At 45.4% G+C, this 23,540-nt stretch overlaps 1 protein-coding gene across 1 annotated transcript in view; it reads right to left on the bottom strand.

Annotated features, from left to right (window-relative positions):
• LOC119401565 (uncharacterized) overlaps positions 1-23,540 on the bottom strand; it is a 77,988-nt gene that overhangs the window by 29,537 nt on the left and 24,911 nt on the right. Inside the window, exons 3-5 of the mRNA XM_037668465.2 lie at positions 17,649-17,743; positions 12,001-12,221; positions 9,991-10,147 (exon numbers count right to left, since the gene is read on the bottom strand). Coding sequence (XP_037524393.1) covers positions 9,991-10,147; positions 12,001-12,221; positions 17,649-17,743 — 473 coding nt within the window. The remainder of the gene's footprint in view (positions 1-9,990; positions 10,148-12,000; positions 12,222-17,648; positions 17,744-23,540) is intronic.

The following is a 23,540-nucleotide window of genomic DNA, read 5'->3' as shown; positions in this document are numbered from 1 at the left end:
AAGATTTTGCGATCAGAACTTTGGGGTCAAGTCCGCCACTTACAGCTTTGCCTCCGTGTGTTCAATGAGTCTCATTCGAATGAACACAATAACTGGGAAGCCGTGTTCCGGAGGAGAATCTGTGAGGCTACGAACGTTTGCCAATTTTCTTAGGGAGAAGTGCCTTCCGTCACTGAATGTTGGGAAAAAGTTCAACAGGAAAGCTGCTGCAGCTTCTACGCCTGTGACGACTTTTGAGTGCTCGGTTCCTACAATAATTCATGATGTGTTAAAATGTAGGCCAATATATAGCCATGAGCCTAATGTCCCACCTGCAGCTTTGATTTTGATTGGCATTGTAAGGAACATTGCTTGTCATGCAGTGGACGATCAACAGAATAGATGTTTATCTGAGGGTGTGAATTGCTTGCCTCGAAAATGCCGCTATGATGGGGCCCCTGAAAGAGCGTTGAATTCGGTTCAATACCTAAGAGCAGATGACCTTGCCCTGATCGTTTCGGATAGGGAAGGCAGGATTGTAGCGTAACCCAATTTAGTGTATCGTGAAAAAGCAAGAGTAGGAGCAGATCAAAACTTCGTCCACTCCAAGTGCCCTTCAGCACAGCTGAAGAAGAAAGCCTTAGCGTTTTGCAAGGTCATGAACAAGAGAGTTGGGAAGCGCCTAGTTAAGCTTGTTGTTCTCTGCCAAGACTTGCAAAGAAGGGATGCCACTGAGATCGATTGTAACGGAAAAGGACTGTTGGCAGGGTGAGCTTTCGAAGTTCCTTCAAAAGCAGCTCAATGTTTTGACTACTGATGAGCCCTTTATCTTGGTTGAAGCAGCGCTCACGAAACGACGACGAAGTATACGAAAACACAGGACAGGCGCTCTCGCGAATAGAGTTGATTAGGAGAAACACGCATATATATAGGTGATGAGGAACATAAACAAAACAACAACTAAAAACACCAAGAGTGAAAAAACCAGACATGTCTCAGGCAAGTAAAATTTAAAAGCAAAAAAAGAACAAAAAAGAAAAAAGCAGGTATCATACTCTGCAGGTGCTGCAAAGGTTCTTTTTGTAAAGGTACGTTCTGCTTTTACTTGCCTGGGACTTGTTTGGTTTTTTTCCCTTTTGGTGTTTTTAATTGTTGTTTTGTTTATGTTGCTCATCACCTATATATATATATATATATATATATATATATATATATATATATATATATATATATATATATGTGTGTGTGTGTGTGTATACGTGTTTTTTCTAATAAACTTTAGTTGCGACTCAGCTCCTGTCCTGTGTTTTCTTATACTTCGTCGCCGTTTCGTGAGCGCTGTTTCAACCAAAATGAACGCATACCAACTCGCTCAAGCTTCCATTCTTATGACCCCTTTCTTGCACCTAACTCGAATTCGGTCATTCAGTACATATCAGAGCATCAAAAGACTGGAGAGTGTTTTTTTTTTTTTTCACTTTTTCGGCAGACGTATTGATCTCTTATACTCTATTCCGCAGGATCAACCATTGAATGCGGTTAGGGATCCCATATAGCAGGGGTCACCAACCTGCGGCCCGCGAGGCAGTACTAAGCGGTCTCCGGCACAACGTCAGAACACCCATCCCCTTGTATCTTCCTATCTGAAGGCCGACACAGCATCTTTGACCTCAAATAGGGTTAGACAGGAACGAAGAAAGATTGCCTGTGCCCCATCGTAACACTTAGCCAGAATCTAGGCAAAATTTAGGGGTTATTGTGTGGTATTGTCAGTTCGCGGAATGTTTTCTCTTAGTCTGCAATGTCCCCCCCTCCCCCTCCCTCCCCCCGGTTTCATGAAACTTGGCCCTCCGCCTCAAAAAAGGGTGCCGAACCCTGGCATAGAGAATATCGGTCCTGTTGCCTTTCAGAAATATGGGGATCTCTATTGACAATTTTCTGGAAATGCTTAGATTTTACATTTCATCTACTCTCGTTAATTTTAACTGCGATGCCTCTGTTCATAGAGATCGTGTTTGTATTGGCCCATGCACCGCGCCAGTTTTAAATGATTTGTTTTTATCCAACTTTGACAAGAAATTGGAGCCGTGTGTTGACAAAACTTTCGTTGCAAAAGTTTTTAGATACGTCGGTGATTTTCTCATTTTAATGAAAGGCGTGACCAATGATTGTAAAGGATGTTGTCGTGAATAGTGTTCTGGAAGCTTTCAAAGCTGGTACCTGCGGGCTAAGCTTCACCCATGAAATGCCAGTAGATGGGTGTTTACAATTGTCTGATCTACGCATTAGCTTTAATGAATGTAAATATGCTGGACATATTGCCCCCGAAGTAATAAACCCATCCTCAACAATAATTCGGCTCACTCAAAGACAGTCAAAAGGGGAATTCCCGTGAATAGCCTGCGAGCCGCCTTGCAGAAATCCTGTTAGCACCCGGTGGCCTGTAGTGTTAAGCACCAGGTCAATAAACAGCGAAGCGCCGGGTTCCCTGATGGCACTCTAGTGTTTGCAGCATAGAGCCTCATTTCGGAGGTGAAGCATGCACGGCCAATCACTGGGATCAGTGATTGGCCGTGCATTTGTGTGTTTGTTTCAACGATTGGTCGGGGCTTGGCATTCCCATCATGGGATAAGTGAGCAGCGCATTCAGGTGCGCTCTGTACTGGCGCCGTACATGCACAAAGTGTCGCACCGACTCAAGAAGGCAGCACTAAAGTGCGGCGTTTCAGTAGTGTTTACTGCGCCGAAAAACTTCGCCAGGATGTGCCGCACGGTGAATGCCGCGGAGGGTGCTCGAGCTTGTGACAATAAGCATGTCACGCGTTTCGTAGAATGCTGTGTTGCAGTGCTATACTTTGTTCCATTGCCGTGCGGAAAGTTCTACATTGGTCAAACGGGTCGTTGATTATACGACCGTTTGAGGGAACATAGGGCAGCTGTCAGTGCTGCTGCGGCAGCTGGCCATCTCGGTGACCATTGCCGAAGGTGCACAGCGCAGTTTCACTGCACTCGTTTGCTCAGGCGGTTACGGGGGCAATCAGACCAGGAAATTTTTTAGGCCTTTGTATAAGAAAAGCGGGTGATCGGTGTGTGTGAGTGCTCCGTCGCTGGCTCTCAGCAATAAAGAATGCGCATACCCTGAAAGAAATCTGCGCATGGAACCGTTTGGTTAGGTGTGGCACGAATAGGTTGCGTAGACATGTAAAGAGCTGCAAGAAAGAAAAAAAAATAGTGTTGTTCATAGGGGGGCATTTTTCTAGTTTTTTTAGTAATCTTTTCCGTGTTGCGTAGCCTCCTGCGCAGCTTGTAAATTTCTTTTTTTTCTGCAAGTAAATCTTCAGTTGAAGTTTAGCGCCGCTTCCTGTCTGTTGTCTTCATCTTCTCCGTTGTTTTTTTCTGCGCTAATTAGTTATATTCGTAGTCGATAATTAATGCTAACCACCAAGCACTTCTGCCTAGGATGCCGGGTCTTCCCCCCTCCGCACAGTAAACTAAATAGAGCTTATCCGGTGTTCTCTACTCCTACAACATGCGATAAGTGCAATGACACCATAGATCTCAGCCAGCTCCTCTTGAGTTGAGCCACGTTACACAGCGAGAAGGACAACACTGAAGAGCGGTGGGACGCTGCTCTACGCAGTCCGACATTAGAGGGACAGTTATGGCCCGGTCCAACGGGCCCACGAAGCGGCCGAAAGGCTAGGTTTTTCGGTCCCAACGTGGGAGTGACCCGATTCGGGCTAGGAAACTAGCGCGACCTATTAGACCTTAATAAAGTTTTTTTTCATCCATCAACGATTGCGTAAGGCCATAGGAATGGAGGTCACCCCTTCACTAGATTGTTAGATAGTATCTATGGGGTCCCAGGAAAACGTCCACGTGAGCTTAATGGACTGCCATTTCAATAGATCTATCACACGGGTGTTCATTCAATCATGGTATCAGCAAGGGTCGCCAGCGACTCGATGGCGCCTACCACCACGAAGAGCAACTGGAACTAGACTCCTAAATATATATATTGACGTGGTGACCCAGTGACGCCTTGCTTTCAGTGCGCCGTCTTGCGACACTTCAATGCTTTTTTCGCTGGCGCCTTTGAAAGGTGCTGAAAAGGGTTTGGATGCGAGCTGGCTGGTATAAACCCATCATGAAGAAAGACAGCGCTGCTTGAAAACACGGGCAAGAAAACCCGTCCTCGTGCGCACTTTTTCTCCGTGTTTTCAGGCAGCGCTGTTTTTATTTTTTTATTTTTTTCGTGGAGGGCGCTGTTCTGCCTGAGCGGCTGATGCACCGTGGCCATAGGAAGTCAAGAAAAAAAGCTGCCAGTGTCGAGGCACGTTGCCAGCCTTGATCTGTGGCGTAGCTCAACACTGACGCACCAAGGCCACGCACTCGAGTTCACGAAGTGAATGCGCTATCGACACGGAAAGAATAAAGAAAAACGGGTGCTCGCACGTGGTGTCTAAAAGAGTGATTTGATGTAACTTTTAGAATAGACGCAGCAACCTTCAAAATCGAAATTTATTCGAAACACAATCAATACCATTCACGCCCTTGAGTGTATCGGCAATTCTAGACTAAAAAAAATTAAGGAAGAAAAGTTGCAGTGTGTTACACTCTTTCAACACAAAAAGGCGAAAGCATGGCTGCATTTTATTAAGACAAATGAGCCGCATCGAGCAAGTGCGTATGTTCTGCATTAAATCCACGCTTTGAACGCCTCACGCGAGCAGTTTTGTCTTTTTATGTATTTTTCAAAGGCGTGCAGGCTTTTGCGAAGCACCCACTACGTGCCTGTCCAAACGAGCACCTACGTAGCTGCACAATTTATTGGTGCTGTGGATAAAAAATCACACCATCTCCCGCTAAAGGGGACCATGAGGCCTTTCAGAACATTTCGGGGATCTCTATTGACAATTTTCTGGAAATGCTTAGATTTTACCTTTCATCTACTCTCGTTGATATTAACGGCGATGCCTCTGTTCATAGAGATCGTGTTTGTATTGGCCCATGCACCGCGCCAGTTTTAAATGATTTGTTTTTATCCAACTTTGACAAGAAATTGGAGCCGTGTGTTGACAAAACTTTCGTTGCAAAAGTTTTTAGATACGTCGGTGATTTTCTCATTTTAATGAAAGGCGTGACCAATGATTGTAAAGGATGTTGTCGTGAATAGTGTTCTCGAAGCTTTCAAAGCTGGTACCTGCGGGCTAAGCTTCACCCATGAAATGCCAGTAGATGGGTGTTTACAATTGTCTGATCTATGCATTAGCTTTAATGAATGTAAATATGCTGGACATATTGCCCCCGAAGTAATAAACCCATCCTCAACATTTTTTTATTTTTTTCGTGGAGGGCGCTGTTCTGCCTGAGCGGCTGATGCACCGTGGCCATAGGAAGTCAAGAAAAAAAAGCTGCCAGTGTCGAGGCACGTTGCCAGCCTTGATCTGTGGCGTAGCTCAACACTGACGCACCAAGGCCACGCACTCGAGTTCACGAAGTGAATGCGCTATCGACACGGAAAGAATAAAGAAAAACGGGTGCTCGCACGTGGTGTCTAAAAGAGTGATTTGATGTAACTTTTAGAATAGACGCAGCAACCTTCAAAATCGAAATTTATTCGAAACACAATCAATACCATTCACGCCCTTGAGTGTATCGGCAATTCTAGACTAAAAAAAATTAAGGAAGAAAAGTTGCAGTGTGTTACACTCTTTCAACACAAAAAGGCGAAAGCATGGCTGCATTTTATTAAGACAAATGAGCCGCATCGAGCAAGTGCGTATGTTCTGCATTAAATCCACGCTTTGAACGCCTCACGCGAGCAGTTTTGTCTTTTTATGTATTTTTCAAAGGCGTGCAGGCTTTTGCGAAGCACCCACTACGTGCCTGTCCAAACGAGCACCTACGTAGCTGCACAATTTATTGGTGCTGTGGATAAAAAATCACACCATCTCCCGCTAAAGGGGACCATGAGGCCTTTCAGAACATTTCGGGGATCTCTATTGACAATTTTCTGGAAATGCTTAGATTTTACCTTTCATCTACTCTCGTTGATATTAACGGCGATGCCTCTGTTCATAGAGATCGTGTTTGTATTGGCCCATGCACCGCGCCAGTTTTAAATGATTTGTTTTTATCCAACTTTGACAAGAAATTGGAGCCGTGTGTTGACAAAACTTTCGTTGCAAAAGTTTTTAGATACGTCGGTGATTTTCTCATTTTAATGAAAGGCGTGACCAATGATTGTAAAGGATGTTGTCGTGAATAGTGTTCTCGAAGCTTTCAAAGCTGGTACCTGCGGGCTAAGCTTCACCCATGAAATGCCAGTAGATGGGTGTTTACAATTGTCTGATCTATGCATTAGCTTTAATGAATGTAAATATGCTGGACATATTGCCCCCGAAGTAATAAACCCATCCTCAACATTTTTTTATTTTTTTCGTGGAGGGCGCTGTTCTGCCTGAGCGGCTGATGCACCGTGGCCATAGGAAGTCAAGAAAAAAAAGCTGCCAGTGTCGAGGCACGTTGCCAGCCTTGATCTGTGGCGTAGCTCAACACTGACGCACCAAGGCCACGCACTCGAGTTCACGAAGTGAATGCGCTATCGACACGGAAAGAATAAAGAAAAACGGGTGCTCGCACGTGGTGTCTAAAAGAGTGATTTGATGTAACTTTTAGAATAGACGCAGCAACCTTCAAAATCGAAATTTATGCGAAACACAATCAATACCATTCACGCCCTTGAGTGTATCGGCAATTCTAGACTAAAAAAAATTAAGGAAGAAAAGTTGCAGTGTGTTACACTCTTTCAACACAAAAAGGCGAAAGCATGGCTGCATTTTATTAAGACAAATGAGCCGCATCGAGCAAGTACGTATGTTCTGCATTAAATCCACGCTTTGAACGCCTCACGCGAGCAGTTTTGTCTTTTTATGTATTTTTCAAAGGCGTGCAGGCTTTTGCGAAGCACCCACTACGTGCCTGTCCAAACGAGCACCTACGTAGCTGCACAATTTATTGGCGCTGTGGATAAAAAATCACACCATCTCCCGCTAAAGGGGACCATGAGGCGATGCGAAGCAGTCTTTCGGCATGTACAGCCCGCGTTTCAGAGGTGGAGTGGTGAGGGGGAAAGGGGAGAGGGGAAGTGGACAGGGGAAAAAGGGAGGGGAAGGGGAGAGGTTATGTGGAGAGGGAGAAAGGGGGGAGAGGGAGGGGAGAGGGGGACGGGGAGAGGGAGAGATGGAGGGGAGAGGCGGAGTGGATAGGGGAAGTGGGGAGGGGGAAGGGAAAGGGAAATTAGAGGGGTAAAGGGAAGGGGAGAGATGATGTGGAGAGGGAAAGGAGATAGAGGAGTGGAGAGGGGAAGTGGAGGAGGTTTGCGCATGCGCAGTAAGGGTGGTCACGCCACACACCACCACCACCACCACCACCACCGGATTAAACTCCGCTATAAGATGCTTCACATCTAATAATGATTATCATGATGACCGCGAAGTGTGGGTAAGTCCAACTTAATGACTCGGCAGCTTTCAGCCACCCCATGCGCTGCGCAATTCACACGGTGTGACACCTGGATAGTTATGCTGGGACTGTGTATTTATAGTACATACGGGTGGCTTTTCCAGAGCACTCAGCAACTTCTGATAAATTGACGTAAATGGGCAACTAAGCATAGCTACTAAAGTAAGCGGGCCCGTGCACGATACAGAAGAAGGAACATGACTTGCATATTTTTCCTCGTTGTAGAGCTGTTGAATTCACCGCCTAAAATCCGAGTCAGAGCGCTTTCAAACAACCACCCGAATACGCCATTACTGAACCGCCCATTTCGGCCGCCGTTGATTGGCTGCAGCCTGACGAGCAGCGCGCCCCCTGCTTACGGTTCTTCTTTAGCATCGTCATTTTGACGTGGAGGAGCTTCGACAACTCTCGACATAGGGTGCCTTGATGCGCGTTTTGTTGCGCGTTTTGTCCAGGGGGGCGCGTAAGGGGGGCGCACACATCGAGGCACACTATCTCGACACAAATTAGAGTAAGGGAATGCGGCTTCACTACGGTGAACGCAGCCTCCTGATCTCAGCTCTTGGCCGGACGAATCTCGGAGGCCGTACATTAACTCTGATTCCGTGACCGCGCCAACTCTCGAATTAGGTTTAACGCGGCCTCCCGTTTGACACACCGGCGCGATTACGTCATGGCTTGCTGCTTTTTGCAGAAACGGAACGCGCTTTCATGACGCAGACCGAGGCCGACATGTTCGTTACAAGGAATCTTCCAAAATAGCTTCCAAGGCGCGACTACACGCTTCTGTCACGCAATATTACGCCTGCTAACGAGACTCCTCGCCCGACATGGCGCCTGCGTAGGGTGTTCTTTCAGAGAAGTTTGAGGAACTGGCGTGGCTCTGTGGTACAACACTTGAGTGCCACGCAGAATGCCTCGGTTTGATTCCTGTTCTTAGGGAAATTACGGACGACAACCAGGCGCTAACTTTATCTGACCAATCATTACCACCGGACTTGTTCGGCAATAAAGAAAGTTAGGTGCATGCTACGCTTCAGCGTTAAATGTGTTAGATGTGCGCTCCAAGATCAGCGACGCATTTCCAACTGCCATCTGTTAAGTCTCGCATAGAGCCGACCAATCGGATTCCGTGCCCAAGACGAAGGGAATCATGACGTCATTTAACGAAACTCAATCGTGAACTCCGGCTGACTAAACATCGAGAGAAGTTAATACACACCCCAGCCTGCGCAGACCCGAGGTTTGGGCCCGTATTCACAAAGCAACCTTATCATCATATCTAGTCTTCCTTATCGCCTTCGATCCCTTAATGCACATTAATTGTATAAAAGCAGTAAGCAGTTCAAGAGATAACTGAAGATGGTTTATGAATACTGACTTCACATTTGCTTATGAAGCACGTTAAGGGCACCAAAACGATGAGCAAAATGAGAGATAAGGATAAGGCTTATAGCGCATGGAAAGATGAGGACCAAGAAGGACATGACACACACAGGCGCTATGTTCTTGGTCGTCTATAGTCTGTCCATGCGCTATAAGCCTCGTGATGTCCTACCAACAAACTCAAAACACTACATAACGATAAGCTTTGCGAATACGGACTTTAGATAAAGCAGTTTATCCGGGATTTTATGAAACAGATCCCAGATTTGAAATGCAAGAAATGACAACAACGAGACCGACAGGGCAAACGCCGTGCTTTGATGTCTTCTGCACGCCCATACACAAATGACAGATGCTTAGTGAGGCTGCATGTCTTAGAAAGCATACAATCTAGCTGCGTCAGCTGCACCTACACACTCTTCGTAGAGAAACACTGTGCGTCATTTTGTACATTCCTAGCACATTCACAGGGCTAGTACTCCCCACTCCACCCCAAAAGTAAAAATCCTCTTGCATATTTAGCACGTAAACTTTCTACGTACATGAAAACCAGGCATCCCCCTGCACATCTATACAAATGGTTATTGAGTTATGCACGTATGAAGGGAATCATTGTGATACGTAGTGTGAGCAGCGGCAACGTATTTCACCTCCCCTACCTCCCCCCTCCAATCCACTTGACAGAGACCCCCCCCCCCCCCCTGCCTGCGCTTCTGCAGCAAAGCTCCAGAGCCGCATTCATGACACTTTTCTATTCGTAAGTCTTACGCCATTGGTCCTGCGCCTTCGCTGATGTTGTTCAGCATTCAAATTGTCGAGAATTTCCAGTTACGAACAATCCTGGCGGAACAAGTCGCGTATCACATTGCTTTGTTCTATCTAAACTGACGGTGTAAAACCGTCAGTTGATATAGATACCCGTGACGAAATATTCCACGTGCATGAATTCTCTCATCTCTTGGGACGTCTTCACATTTCAAGAATATTTTTTGACGCGTTTCATAACACACGTACCCTAGTAGCCTATACCTCAGTGTCTTGCATTCTTGGTATAGCTCAAAAAAAAAATCCAACGTTTGATGTCGTACTAATGCTTACGTTTGTAAGCCGTTACGACTGCTTCGAAGCCATCAGTGCCAGACGCCGGAGCTCCGCCCCCGGTGCTCCAGGTGACGTTCATGACATTGCCCTTGCTGATCACTTCCTTGACTGCCGAAGAGCATATTGGCCCAGCGGGGTCTTCAACGTTCGACAGCTGTGGTGACACAAGCATAAATATGCATATTTAAAAATCTGATCGTTTATTTCTCACTCTCTTATTCTATCTCAACCTCTCGTTTCTTCTTTTTCGGAACGAGCATGTTTTATTATTATTATATGATACCATGGCTAGCAAGCTAGTTCATGGTATCATATCATGCCCTGTACTTCTCAATTGTGTTAATTTTCGAATTCCGCGTAAGTTAACCAGAGAGGATAGACCCTTTCATGTACCCGCCTGCTTGTTCCAACACTCTACCGTTCACAGAATACAAAGTCTCTATAATGTTAATTTTCTTGATCTTCACGTTTTTCATAGTCCACAGTCATTGTCTATATCGGAGCTTTTCACTGACTTGACGTAGTATGGCAAAATGTAGTCTTCCCTTCTCCGTCTTTCCGCAGAGTTGTATATAAATGCAATATTACTTTTCATTCCCCTTCAATATTTCTCGTGTTCTCTTATTTTACTCCTCCCCTTTTGTGTTCAGACCTCTTTGTCTACGCGTTTTTGCTCTTGTCATTTCTGAAGACTCTTATTGTATTGTTTATTTTTATTGTTTTATTTTTGCGTGCGCCTGCACAAGGACCTTGCGGTTTTTCCTGGGCACGTTAAATAACTTATTATTATTATTATTATTATTATTATTATTATTATTATTATTATTATTATTATTATTATTATTATTATTATTATTATTATTATTATTATTGTGGTTGTTGTTGTACGCCCACACAACCATTTCGTACTATATCTTCACAAAATCATTGGCTGAACGTGTCGGATACGTTGCAAAGGAAACGCTGCCGAATACCGAATCTTTTCTTCTGCAAAACATACTTAAGAGAAATCAGTTAAAGTTCCAAACTTTTATTAAGTGGCGTTCCAGTTAACTGTATTTAACCTATTTGATTATGGTTAGACAGATCGTATATTTGAATCACCCAGTAATCTCACACAATTTTTTTTTCAGTAGACGCAGAGTACAGATGATTTAACACCTTATCGCCTTGAGTGCCGCACATTCTTACATCAATACTGTCGCTGTAGCTCCTTTAATGACGTCCAAAATTTTTTTTCTTTATTTGAAAGACTCTTCTCTGGATCAGATATGCGAAGCCGAGAGCAAAATTTCTGAAACAGTTGGCGCCACGGCAATTCTTTCCTAGCGCCTTCCCGTCGCAATAGAAATCTTCGCGATGTTCTCAGACCATATTAAGTTCTCAGCTAAGAGTATCAGACTCACATCAGCTAGCGGGCAGCAGTCACGAATGTTAGTCCAACAAGGGCCACGACAGTGAAAAAGGTGAGAGCGGAGGCAAGGGCGGGTGGGGGCTGCGGAGGTTGAAGAAGATGTCAGCTAACGTTGTCATTTCAAAGAAGGCCTTTCCCATACCTCATGTATGGGTTACGTTTAAAGGAGGAGATTTCGCGTCACGATTAGAGAAACGTATTAATACCGATCTCCTGAACAACTAAATATCTGGACGCCAATTCGAAACGCAGAGCTTTTCTTCCACGGTTGGATTTTAACACATGGTGACAGCATAGGGTGACTCATGAAAGAAACGCTTGAGAGCAGTCACTTCTTTTAGGGATGTGCGAACGTTACAGCGCAATCAGCGAGTCTAACAAGAACACCTACCTCGTTTTAACCACACCCCTTACATCATCCACCATTAAGGTGAACAGCCTTCCATCATAACGGCGGGTTATGGCGATGGATAATGGAAAAGTTTTCAACGGGGACTCTTCGATTCATATCCGACTCATTCTCGAAAATCCCTATTCGCACGTCTTCACGAAAACCGTGCAACGATTTGAACGAAGACGAGCGTTGACGTCACCAGCAAAGAGTCGGAGCAGTTCCCATCGGTCCCCGGGAACTGGAGCGTCTCGAAGACGACCGCTATGCGGTAGTCGTTTGACGTCTTGACGATGAAGTTGCACGTGAGGCCCGACTTGTAGTGCGCCCCCTGGTGGGAACGCATGATGATGGCCGATCCGGGACCGGTAGGCGGAAGCTGGATCGTGCGTGGCAGGCCGTCGCAGGCATCTTCCATGATATCTGTCGAACAGAAGTACTTAGTATTTTTAGCAAAATATTTACCATATAAAGATTTGGTGTGGATGGTTTCGCGACTGCGATAGTAGCAGCAAGCGTTCTACCCCAAGAAACGTCCGGTCACTTCATTTATCATTCCCTATCCCCGACGTGGAAACCGCGTTTTTAAGTCGTCTCAGAGTAAGCAGAGTTTTTTGTACATTTTAGGATAAAAGGAAAGCGCATACAATTCAAGAGTACCCCTTACAATCTTGTGTATAGCTCAGACGAATATCTATTCGAGATATTTTGCTAAACACATAGAGAAAAATGTTGGAAGTCTGGGGGCTACTCGCCAAGGCTTTTTCTTCCCAGCCAACACTGGTATGCTACGTCGGTGGACAAAACCGGCATGTGTTTGTAAACACCAACAATTTTTTTTTGTAGAGTTAGCTATGCTGGCCGAGCTGGAGCAGTTTCGCGTGGCAGTCCATGAGCCGTGCTGCGCATGCGCGAGAAGCAATGACGTCGCATGGCGCACAGCTCGCGCACAGGAGCCGCGCCGCCGCACGCGCCTCGTCGATCTGCGCATTCCAGAGGAGTGACGTCATAGACGTGGCAGACATACTGGCGCCGGCGCGCGCCCAGCTGTGCGCCTCCGTTGCGCAGTGGCCATCTGACGCTGCGCCGGGCGTTGAGGCCATAGAGACCGCAGCGTGTTACTACACTGACCACCGAGCCGTCTTTGTGGCAATAGAGAAATGGCGTTGAGCAAAAAATATACATGTGTCACATAATGCGTATACCATGTGTGTGTGTGTCATTGAAGCAGCAGTAAGTACGATAATCAAGCTAATCCTAAACAACCAGGAGAGCCAAGAATAATCAGCTGAACCTTAGCTCACGCTACGTATATCCTGGCATAGCCGAGCTAAGCCACTACAATTTTTCTAACCTCCTTGGTAAACACTGAAACCGCCTATGCAACTCTAGCGCTCGACAGCCAACCATTATCATTGTTCGTATGGGCTCCGGGTGAAAGGTAATTTATTATCCTATGAAAATATGGGAAGCAAGAAGGCATTGCAACCTTGCACATTTCTATGAAGCCGTAAATGATGAAAAGAAAACGCGAAACGACGAGAAAGAACACACATATGCGACGCGTGTACGTACGTATTTACAAAATACCTGATACAATGATAAAAAAGAGGCCATACAATATTTAAAGCAATTAGATTATTTGTCCTCGTCAGGGCAGCAACCTGACGAGGACAAGATTTTCGTCTTCGACATTTCCTGTTCAATGAATGCTTACCACTACTTGGGAGTTGTCATGTAGAGGGGGGGGGGGGGCATCCTTAGTAGTCAATAATAGGGATTATACGTATTTGTTTGCACCCAACGATGTAAACTCCGATACGAGAGAGCAAACCCGGCTTTTTTTTTTCATTTCTCCATGCCGGGAATAGGACCTTCACCCACGTGCTTAGCCGTGGAACACTTCAGTTGATACATGGAACAACGACGGTCATGCGCTCATATCCAGGCAACAATGAAATGTAGCAACGTGAAATGACAACTCACCTCGATAAACGACCGTACTGCAATATCAAAAACGGCTGATCACCGGCAAGCCCACGATCGAGAGAGCATCAGTCATTGGAAAACGGCGCCTACACATACGCAAGTGACCGGCGCATTTTCGAGGGCCACATTTCTTTTCTGTACGATCGCCGGCGCCGGAGCTTTCGGGTTTTTGGCGCCGGGTTTTCCCCTGCAGGTACAAAAAATTGAACGACACTTTTTGCAAATTCCGAAGTGTGTTCGGCGGAAGCCTATGGCCATTCCACTGACTAGGCCATGGTATCGGGGGAATCCACATTCCTGGGGCGCTTCTCCGACCCGCTTGCCGTGGAATCGTCACCGGGCCGCTTGTGAGCCATCCGACTAACTCGACTGCTGCAACAAGACGTCTGACGATGGAGCTTTGCACAACAGATGAGCAACGCGCGTTGCAAGGAGCAACGCGCAGCTGTTGCTATGCGTCGCTGTGCGATCACGTGATTGCTGAGAGAGTGTGAGGGGGAGAGGCCAGAGCTGGCACCATGCCAGGGAACGGACTACCGCCGCGAGTATGAGACATTAAAGGTTCTCGCCTTAAAATCGGTACTAGTGGGGTCCATCTGTAGTTAGAGAAATTGAAACGCGTCGAGCGCCTCGGCGTTCTTTGGTCGCCCCAGTTCTGGAGTGGACGCTCTCACATTGCCTTTCCGGCATACGTGATGATGAATTTTCAATTTGAGGTGACCAAAATGCTGAAAATGAAAGTGTCCGCGTATTCGGTGCGCTTCAGACCAAAAACTATCAGTGTCCCTTTTGCATTAGCGGAAGGTGACAACCATCTTCTTTTTCTTCTAAGTCGATGCAGTGATCCTCCCGAACGGCTGTGCGCGTAACATTGACCTTTCAAAGTATGCTAGAATGCCTAGGGCAAGTACAGCTCTTAAGTGCCCATTACGCCATAATGATTCCGTTTTCGAATCAGCGAACGGCCCACTACGCGTCCCTAAGGCAACACGCGATCCTACGCAGCTGTTCACTTTGTTGATGCGTTTGATAATGATGATAGTTAAATATGTTTTAGCGCTTTGTAATGGGTGTGGCTTTAAAAAACACCACTCGTTCCGCAATTCACATGTTCTGACGCATGGCGCGATTCTTCGCTTCTGTTACGCAGTGTTACATGCGTTAAGGAAACTCCTTACACTACATGACATTCATATAGCGTTTTTTTTTTCGAAGCAGTTTCAAGAAATAGCATGGCTCCGTTGTCAACACCTGCTTGCCACAAACGCAGCCTGATACGCCAAGTGTTTCTCACTCGATGCAGTGTTTTTATTTCCATAAATAGATTATGCGTGCTTTATAGGGAAAAACACGTCTGTGTTTTCAAGTGTTGTTAAAAATAATTCTTTATCTGGTGACGCCCAATCTGGAACAGCATTGCAGAGCAATGCATACCCAGGGGGTCGAATTTGTCCATGCATCAATCTCAGGGTAACCGCAAACTGTCTGCAGTAAGTGTTACATACGGAAGAATAACGGAAATTTAAATTCAGAATAACTTCATATAATCTTGTTTAAAGCGCGAACCTCAAGAACGAAATATATCGGAAGCAAATCCGAAGCCTGTACAGTCGCGCCAATACGACTTGCAACACTGGAGCGCGTGGCCTCACAAACCTTAGCATCGCCTATAGCTTCCACTATCCCTTATTTCCAAACTAAAGGTTGTTTATCTAACTTGGGGATGATCCCAATGAAGAATATGTACCTTATTTTTAGAAACTGAGGCAAAATGTAGCCGTGCGCCTTCTTTGAACTCGTGAGTCCACGCGCTCCCGTGTTGCAAGTCATATTAAGCGCGATTGTACTTCCCGTCTATCCAATGGTGGTTGAAGCGCCTGTACAGCGCCACTATAGCGCCACTCTATATGCTGTGTTCCTTGAGCCCCGCGCAGACACTAGCGCCAGATAGCCAGCCCCCTAGGTTTCATAGTATGAAACTCTGAGGCCTTAATAAATCATAATGTACTTTTACCAAATAGCCCAACTCGCCATCCTGTGGCAGAGTTGATGCCAGCGCTTGCCTTTACTTTATCTCGGAAACATGGTCTTTTCCAGGGTGATGCCCACCTGCGAGTCACTTTTTTTCTGTTTAAACGCTAGGTTAATTACAAAACAAGGCATCGTTGTTCCCGACAGAAGTATCGTATGTGCGCAGAACGCGGACGCGAGATTTCGCTGCGAAACCGTCACGCGTAGGCCCACAACAGAGAGAATCCCTCCTTACGTTCCTGGACCCAGCAGGTGGACGAAACTAGAAGCTAGAAAAAGCGAGGCACATCCTTTATTGAAGGAAATGAACATTGTGTTGCGCGTATTTTTAAAAGTGAGGATATTCAGGCGCTCCTTGTAGATTTACTATGCAGTTAAGCAGAGCAGAGAGTCAGCAACTAGCGCCCCTGCAGAGGTAGTTATATCCTAAAAGAACAACCGGGTTTCTTCAATTGTGAAAAGCGTTACAGTGCGTAACATCAAGAACAAGATGTAACACTGAGTGTGCTTTGAATCGTCCAACAGTTCTTTTAAACACGATCCCGTAGTCTGATTCGTTCACCAGTTCTGAACGAGGGAGTTATTCTGGAGCTGTTCATCTAATGGACATGTCCATTTCGGCGGAGCGCATTCAGTTATTCGACAAAGGGGCAACACATGGACGCGGCACAGGCAGTAGCGTAGGCAGAAATGTTTTTCGAGGGGGGGAGGGGGTTCGACTATAGTTTATGCGTGTTCGTGCATGTGTTTGTATGTGTGATAATATATATATATATATATATATATATATATATATATATATATATATATATATATATATATATATATATATATGTGTGTGTGTGTGTGTGTGTGTGTGTGTGTGTGTGTGTGTGTGTAAAATTGAAAAAATTCGGGGAAGGGGGGGAGGGAGGGCTACATCCCCACCCCCTGGCTAAGCCAGTGTGCACATAGTACAGAGCTGGTTCTGTTATGCCGATTGGCTTCCCTGAAGAGGTAAAGCAGGGGCAGAGTTACTGAACACGAGTCTAAAAGGGAACCATATGCAGTTACTAATGCGTGGGTGGCCACCGCCACCCACGCATTACACGCAGGACAACGTACTGCCACCAGGAACATTTGTGCCACGTGACGCTAAACGCATTTTAAGACTGCAACTGAATCTGGTTATTCATTACTTTCTTGACCCTTTGCGACACGGCGTCCTCCTATAGAGACGCGACTGTTGCCATTTCTGTGCACTATTGAGACCGCACTGAGCTAATGGTAAATTAGGCATTCTTGTTGCCTAAAAGTATTTCGTATCACTTGTAAATGCAATATATTGCTAAGCACTATCGCTTTGGTGAAGGCAGCACCGTGTTTTACGGGACGTTGGAGGTGGAAATTTTGGCAGAAATGCAAAATACATTTTTTTACCTTCTTATGAATGCTCGCTGCCAGCAGATAGCTATCGCATCTATATTCAGAGGGCCGTTGAATTTGGTCTATGAGGAAATATAACATGACTGACTGTACAATAATGAGGTATTTACGTTTTAATAAGTAGAAATGCTAACACTTCCACTTGCTTTATGCTTGGTCTCCAGAACGTTGGCATCAGATCACTTAAATTTCACGCATCTATAGACAGTCAGTCATAATGTGTGCAGCAACGGGCTCAAGCACTACGGACGTGAAGTCCATGCGACGTGGGCCATCACGGTGTATAAACAATTAATGTATTCTGAGGATATTGTTTACGATAAGCAATTCCGGTCGTATGCATGGTGGTATGTACGCTTGTCGTACTATTGTTTCCCGTGGAGGTATGAAGGTAAACGGACTCACAGGGGACGTATATCACCGATGACACCAGGGGCACGCATGCCGTGACCACTGCCGCCACCAACAGGAATCCCAATGCCATGGAGATTGCATCGGTCCTGTAAGAAGAGTGAGATCCACGTGCATTGCGTGTGGCTATCCCCATATCGGATAATAGAAAAATTAGACCAGAAGCTTTTGACTTGGAAATTTTGCCAAACAATGCGCCATTCTTATTTCCAACTCGGCCATTTCACCCACATAAGACAAAACCGTCAGACGTTATCGAACGATTGTGAACTCTGAACGACTTTAACAATTTAGACAAAACTAGACTACAACAGCCTACAGTTGGCTAACACTAGCTGACATTAGCTGGCAGTGTTCGAGTAAATGTGGCAAGCCAGGTGCTAGTGGTGCGCGAGGTAGTGTGGTAGTCCAGGGTGCCAGTCTTGTGGCAAGCGCGTTCTTTCTGCGCCGACTGTGCCTTGTTTCTGTTGCATCCCAACACTCGCTTCTTGCCGGAGACGTAGCGAAAGAGCGCTACCGCATTAGAAGACTGTTCCTAATCCCGCCAGACCTTGTCCTCGCCAGGCGCTGAGCGAGTGCATCTCCTGCTACAACTCTCTGGTGAGCCATGAACTCAGGCTTCATGGTTCCAAAACGGGAACAAGGTATTAAACTTCGCTAGACATCGACCCTAATCTAATCCTGCCACATGACCCCTGCGCCCCTTAGTAGTGCGTAGTCTTCTGATGCACTCCTATTGAAAACAGTGGAGCAAAATGTTTAATGCACCAGCGCCGAGCAATGCTTCAATGAGTGAATATTAATAACGGGCTGGATTGAAAGCTTCCTGCAGTACGTTCAAGCAAACACGCCAAACCAGCGACTTCCAGTAGGCCACCTGCCCAAAGCATCTCCCAGGTTGCTGATATTTCGTTATCTATTTCTATTTCTGTTACTTATGACACACAGAGGCTTCCAGACTGTTGGAAGAACTTTCACCGGAACTGATATTCATGGGAACCATAAGGCCCTGCGGAGCTTCATCTTGATTTTCTAGCGAACACGCCGTTAAAACGCAAAGCGTAGTTGAGGGCTTTTTGAAAGCATTTTTTGACCTCGATACAAAGGGTACATGTAGAAGAAGGATGACTGCACATGACTTCACATAGCTGTCGGGCAGATTTCATGTTGAAATGCACATTCCGGTATTCCAGAACGTTACTCATCACACTGTCAAGTTGCCGCATTCTTGAATCAAAGGTGCAAGAATGCGAACGACAGGAATGTTAAACTTCAGCTACGCTAGTCTGAGCTCGACCCGAGCGCGTCGAGTCAGAAGATCAAGAAACCAAACTCGACCCGACTGAATTTTCGCACATCTTGTCAAGCGAATTGCGTTGTTAATTCCGCCTTCTGCTACCCGTGTCGATACAACTTTTCTCAGGCAACACGCTCACGTGGACCCCGCCAGCAATTTTTTTTCTCGAGATACTGCAGCGCAAGAAATAGACAAGGGCGAAACAAGACGACAAGGACGAGCACTGAACAAGGACTAGCGCTGGGACCAGGACGAGCGCCTTGTCTGTTTACTGCGCTGCAGTATTTTGAAAAGATGTACCCAGACGTCCAACTCGCCGTTTTAACCCGCCAGCCATTACTTGAACACGATGGTAGGATCTTGCTCGGACAAAAGCGAATCAACCAGTCCTTATCGCGCCTGCGTAAACATAGCGACACAGCGACTGCTCCTCTGGACTAGGATTCCATAGGAGCAGTCGAGGAGCCTCTCGGTGACTTACACTTATCCTAGTAGCTCACTGAGCGGCAGCACGTATAAAAACAAATCAATCCTACCTAGCTTTCCGCTGAGCACGGCCGCTTGGACTTGAGCATTGGCCCCCTTGAAGGATGCCCCGCGTCGACGGACTAACGCGCCTTTACCCACGTTTTCCTCGTCGTCTTCGCCTCTACACCACGACTCCCCGCTAGCGGAGATTCGTGCCCTACGGAAGTGATTGAGCATACAAGTGAGAGTGATTTCGACATGCCGCCTGTGCCTCAATATTCGAAAGCCCTACAAACATTTCGCGTTTGTTAACACTAATGTGTGCACTTTAGGACATGGGTGTCCGCATACAGTTTCTCACAATAATACAACTGTAAGAAACTCTATGGGTATCCTGTCATTGCCCCAAAACAAGGCACATACCCACAAGATGGACTGATATGTAGAGGGGGGGGGGACGGAGCGGGGAGTCGCACCGCGAATTTTCGTAGGTCTGTTTGCCTGAAAATGCTTTTTTCGGGACTCTATGTCAGTATTGGTATGTGTTTCCCGTATGAAAATGGTGATGTCCGGGAAATGTCCTTTCTGTTTCCCATTGACGTCCTACATGACCTTTATGGTTCCTCTTCCTTTTTGTGACCTGCAGGACGCTACTTTATGTTTACGAAACCCTCTCTCGTCCTATCGAAGGATTCCTTCTTGTCTCCTGTAGGATGTGTCCTTTATGTTTACGGCAGGATGTTACCTGACAGCGAACTATATGTTACCTGCAGGAGCACCCGAGTTCATGAGTGGGTAGCATGTGGTAGTACAAAAACATTTTTTGTCAGTGCCGTAGCCAGAGGGGGGTTTGGGGGTTCTGAAGCCCACCCCGAAAATTTTTGCATTATATAACACACACACGCACACACACACACACACACACACACACACACACACACACACACACATAAGTATATATATATATATATATATATTTCAGGGGGGGGCGAAATTTTGATGGTTGGAGGGGGTATATATATATAAACACCCCCTGCAACAAAATTTCAGGGGGGGGCCTAGACCCCCCGAAAATATTCCTGGCTATGGAAAAAACTTACACACACACACATACATATATATGTATATATATATCAGGCCCGTAGCCAGGAATTTGTTTCGCGGGGGGGGGGGGGGGGCACTTGATGAAAACCTTGCCGTTTTCAGAAAAACACCTACTTCACCAAAATTACGGGGGCGGGGACCCCCCATGGCTATGGACCTGATTATATATATATATATATATATATATATATATATATATATATATATATATATATATATATATATATATATATATATATATATATATATATATATATTTGTTTATTTACTTTGTCGTCGCACTGGATAAAAGTTAGTTGTATTTGATACTTTTTTAGTTTAACATAAGGGCAATCAATCATTGCATGAAAATCTCGCGTGTAGACATCTGCACTAATTGTATAACATTAATTCACGACACACGAACGTTTTGGGGCGATTAATAGCATCGTTGTTCATGTATTCAAAATTTTTTTCAAATTTCGCGCCCGTAGGTTTCGACTTATTTTTTTTTCCGAGGTCAAGACATTGTACGCCTCAACTATTTATGTATATTATATTTACATAATTTTTCTTAAATATTTCCAAGCGTAAATTCAGGTTTTTAGTTAGAAAGCGCGATGCGCAAATGCGATTTACGTCTGCGGGGCTGATACCACGTGGTACCACTTTTTCTTGTTTTGCGTTTGTCGCCTCGCCGCGTCGCGAAGGCGCGAAGGGCCGCGTTTGAGTGAATTTTTCTCTTGTGTGAAGTGTGCTTGCGCGTTGTGCTCGTCCTGTGTGTTCTGCCGGTGCTGCTTATTACGAGGATGCGCTATATTCAAGCGAAGACTGGCTGCTTCATATCGGGGAGCACTCACCAGGTATGTACCACGTTGCTGCTGTCAGCGCTTGGTTAACACCGAGAGCGCGATAATAACGCCGTTAACTAAGTTTTTCTTAACCAGTAGACGATAAATGAGCTTTTATTAACGTAGCGAGCCTGTTTGTGTCTACCATTTCACCAGGATCAAGGCAAGTTTGTGTGATTTTAAGCGCGGGCGAGCTTTTTCTTTTGTTTGACGCGTAAAGGAGAGTGCGCATGCGCGGCTGTGATACGGCGGGGGATTTGAACAGAGTTGTGGCTGTGCGCTCCTCTGTCGGCAGTAGTGTTGAAGGGTGGTCCCGCTCACGGTAAACTACTATTTTGGCTTAGTAGATGGGCGAAGACGGCGTTTGTTAGCTGTAAGCGTCGATCGTGCCTAAGGCGCGTATGCTTGGACCTGTTAGTAATTCATGTTCACTTTTTTAGTGCACTGAACACTTTCACGGCAGTTCCATATGCTGCGCGTACTCTTTTCAATAGCTTCAGGATCGTTATAATAGCAATGTTTTGACTACTATCAGAGAGATGTGTTTTCTTCCTTGCGGGTGGTCAAACGTGTGCATGTGTATGCATCCGCGCTGGCACGTATCTTTAAACTGCCGTGATACTCGGGTTGATGCGTGTGCGTGATCTTGAAATGGCATGTTGCTTCGTCTTAGGTACGGCTCGCGAAGCTTGAACTTACGCTTAGGTGTTCATACAGCCCGTTTCGTCAAATTCGGCCGATGTTTTCACCCGCAACATAGGTTGCCTGATGCGGCTGGCACCCGCGCCTGTTAAGCCGTACGTTAAACTGGGGCAGAATTGTTGCACCTAAACAGTGCAAGCGCTAATTCGAGCATCAGTCCACGCATTCGAGCACAACTTTTTTATTCTGCTTGTTTCTGTCGTGTTTGGCTTTTGTTATTTGTATGCGCCTCGCCCCACCTTGGCGTTTTTTAAAACTTCGCTAAACACTTACTTGTACGGGTACGAACATTATAAACAGCTTGTACCACCACCTCCAGTGACATTTTCTGATAGATGAAAAGCTTAACGGCCTATCGGATAAAGTAAATTCTCTAGTCATGCGCTACAGATGTTAAAAGGATCCGTGGTATGTGCAACATATGAATATCTTATTTATTGCTCATAACTCGCAATAATGTTATACATACTTCACAGTATGCATGCATAAGTCATGCATGTGTTGCTGTTAAAATGTAAAATTAGACAGTGTATTGTATCTGAGAACACAACAAATCTAGACTGTGTTTTTTCACGCTGTTGGCATTGAAACAATTATACAACTTCAGAAATAAGTTTCATCTAATGTTTATTGTGTATTTGCTAAATTGTGGTCAATAGCTTCCAAGATTCTGGTTGCCAGAGATTGTTGCAGAAGCCTGCATGCTTTATTGGGATGGCATGTGGTTCAAGATTGGTGCCTTGTAAGTCTTAGATTTCCACCTTTTTCGCCACATGGCCATTAGACAGCCTGTGATGCATTAGTGAGGAGTATCGTTTTTTTAGCCAACCAGAATCATTGAAACTAATGACCGCAATTTAGCAGCACACAATAGTACAGTGAAACCAATTTCTGACATTATATAATCATCCCAATGTGAGCAGCCTGAAGAAAGCTACGTTAGTTGTGTTTGCAAGCAGACATAATTTAATTTTACATGTTACCTGCAATGGATACATGATGAATGTGCATACTGTCATGTATGTGCAGTGCTATTGTGCTTTTGTGCAATAAATAAAATATTCATATGATGCATATTGCATTGCATTCCCTTTAAGGAACACGTCGTATAAGTATCATAATATAGCTACAGGAATACAAATGTGCCTGTGTGAATGCATACTCACACAGGTTTGGCTAGCTGCAAGAACAGAATTTACCGATAGCAGCCAGTGACATTACTCGCACACAGAACTTTCAATTACACGTGGTTGACACATACAGCAAACAGGGGGCATCTTTTCCTAAGAGCTGTACCTTTGCGTTAGTATGTGAGCAAGCTAAAATGGTAAGGTTAGATCCTCGACATAAAAAGTTCATCCACAACACGCTTTTTATTGCATTTATTTCGCAGCATTCCCTTTATGTATTTCTCACTGAGTGGAGTCAGGTGCCACTGAATATGGTGGCCGTGCACTGCATCTATACCCACACAGAACTGAGAAC

This window comes from Rhipicephalus sanguineus, chromosome 8 (genome assembly GCF_013339695.2).
Source record: "Rhipicephalus sanguineus isolate Rsan-2018 chromosome 8, BIME_Rsan_1.4, whole genome shotgun sequence".
Classification (NCBI taxonomy): Eukaryota; Metazoa; Arthropoda; class Arachnida; order Ixodida; family Ixodidae; genus Rhipicephalus; species Rhipicephalus sanguineus.
Note: the sequence above shows the minus strand (reverse complement) of the source record. Positions and strands in the feature narration are given on the sequence as shown.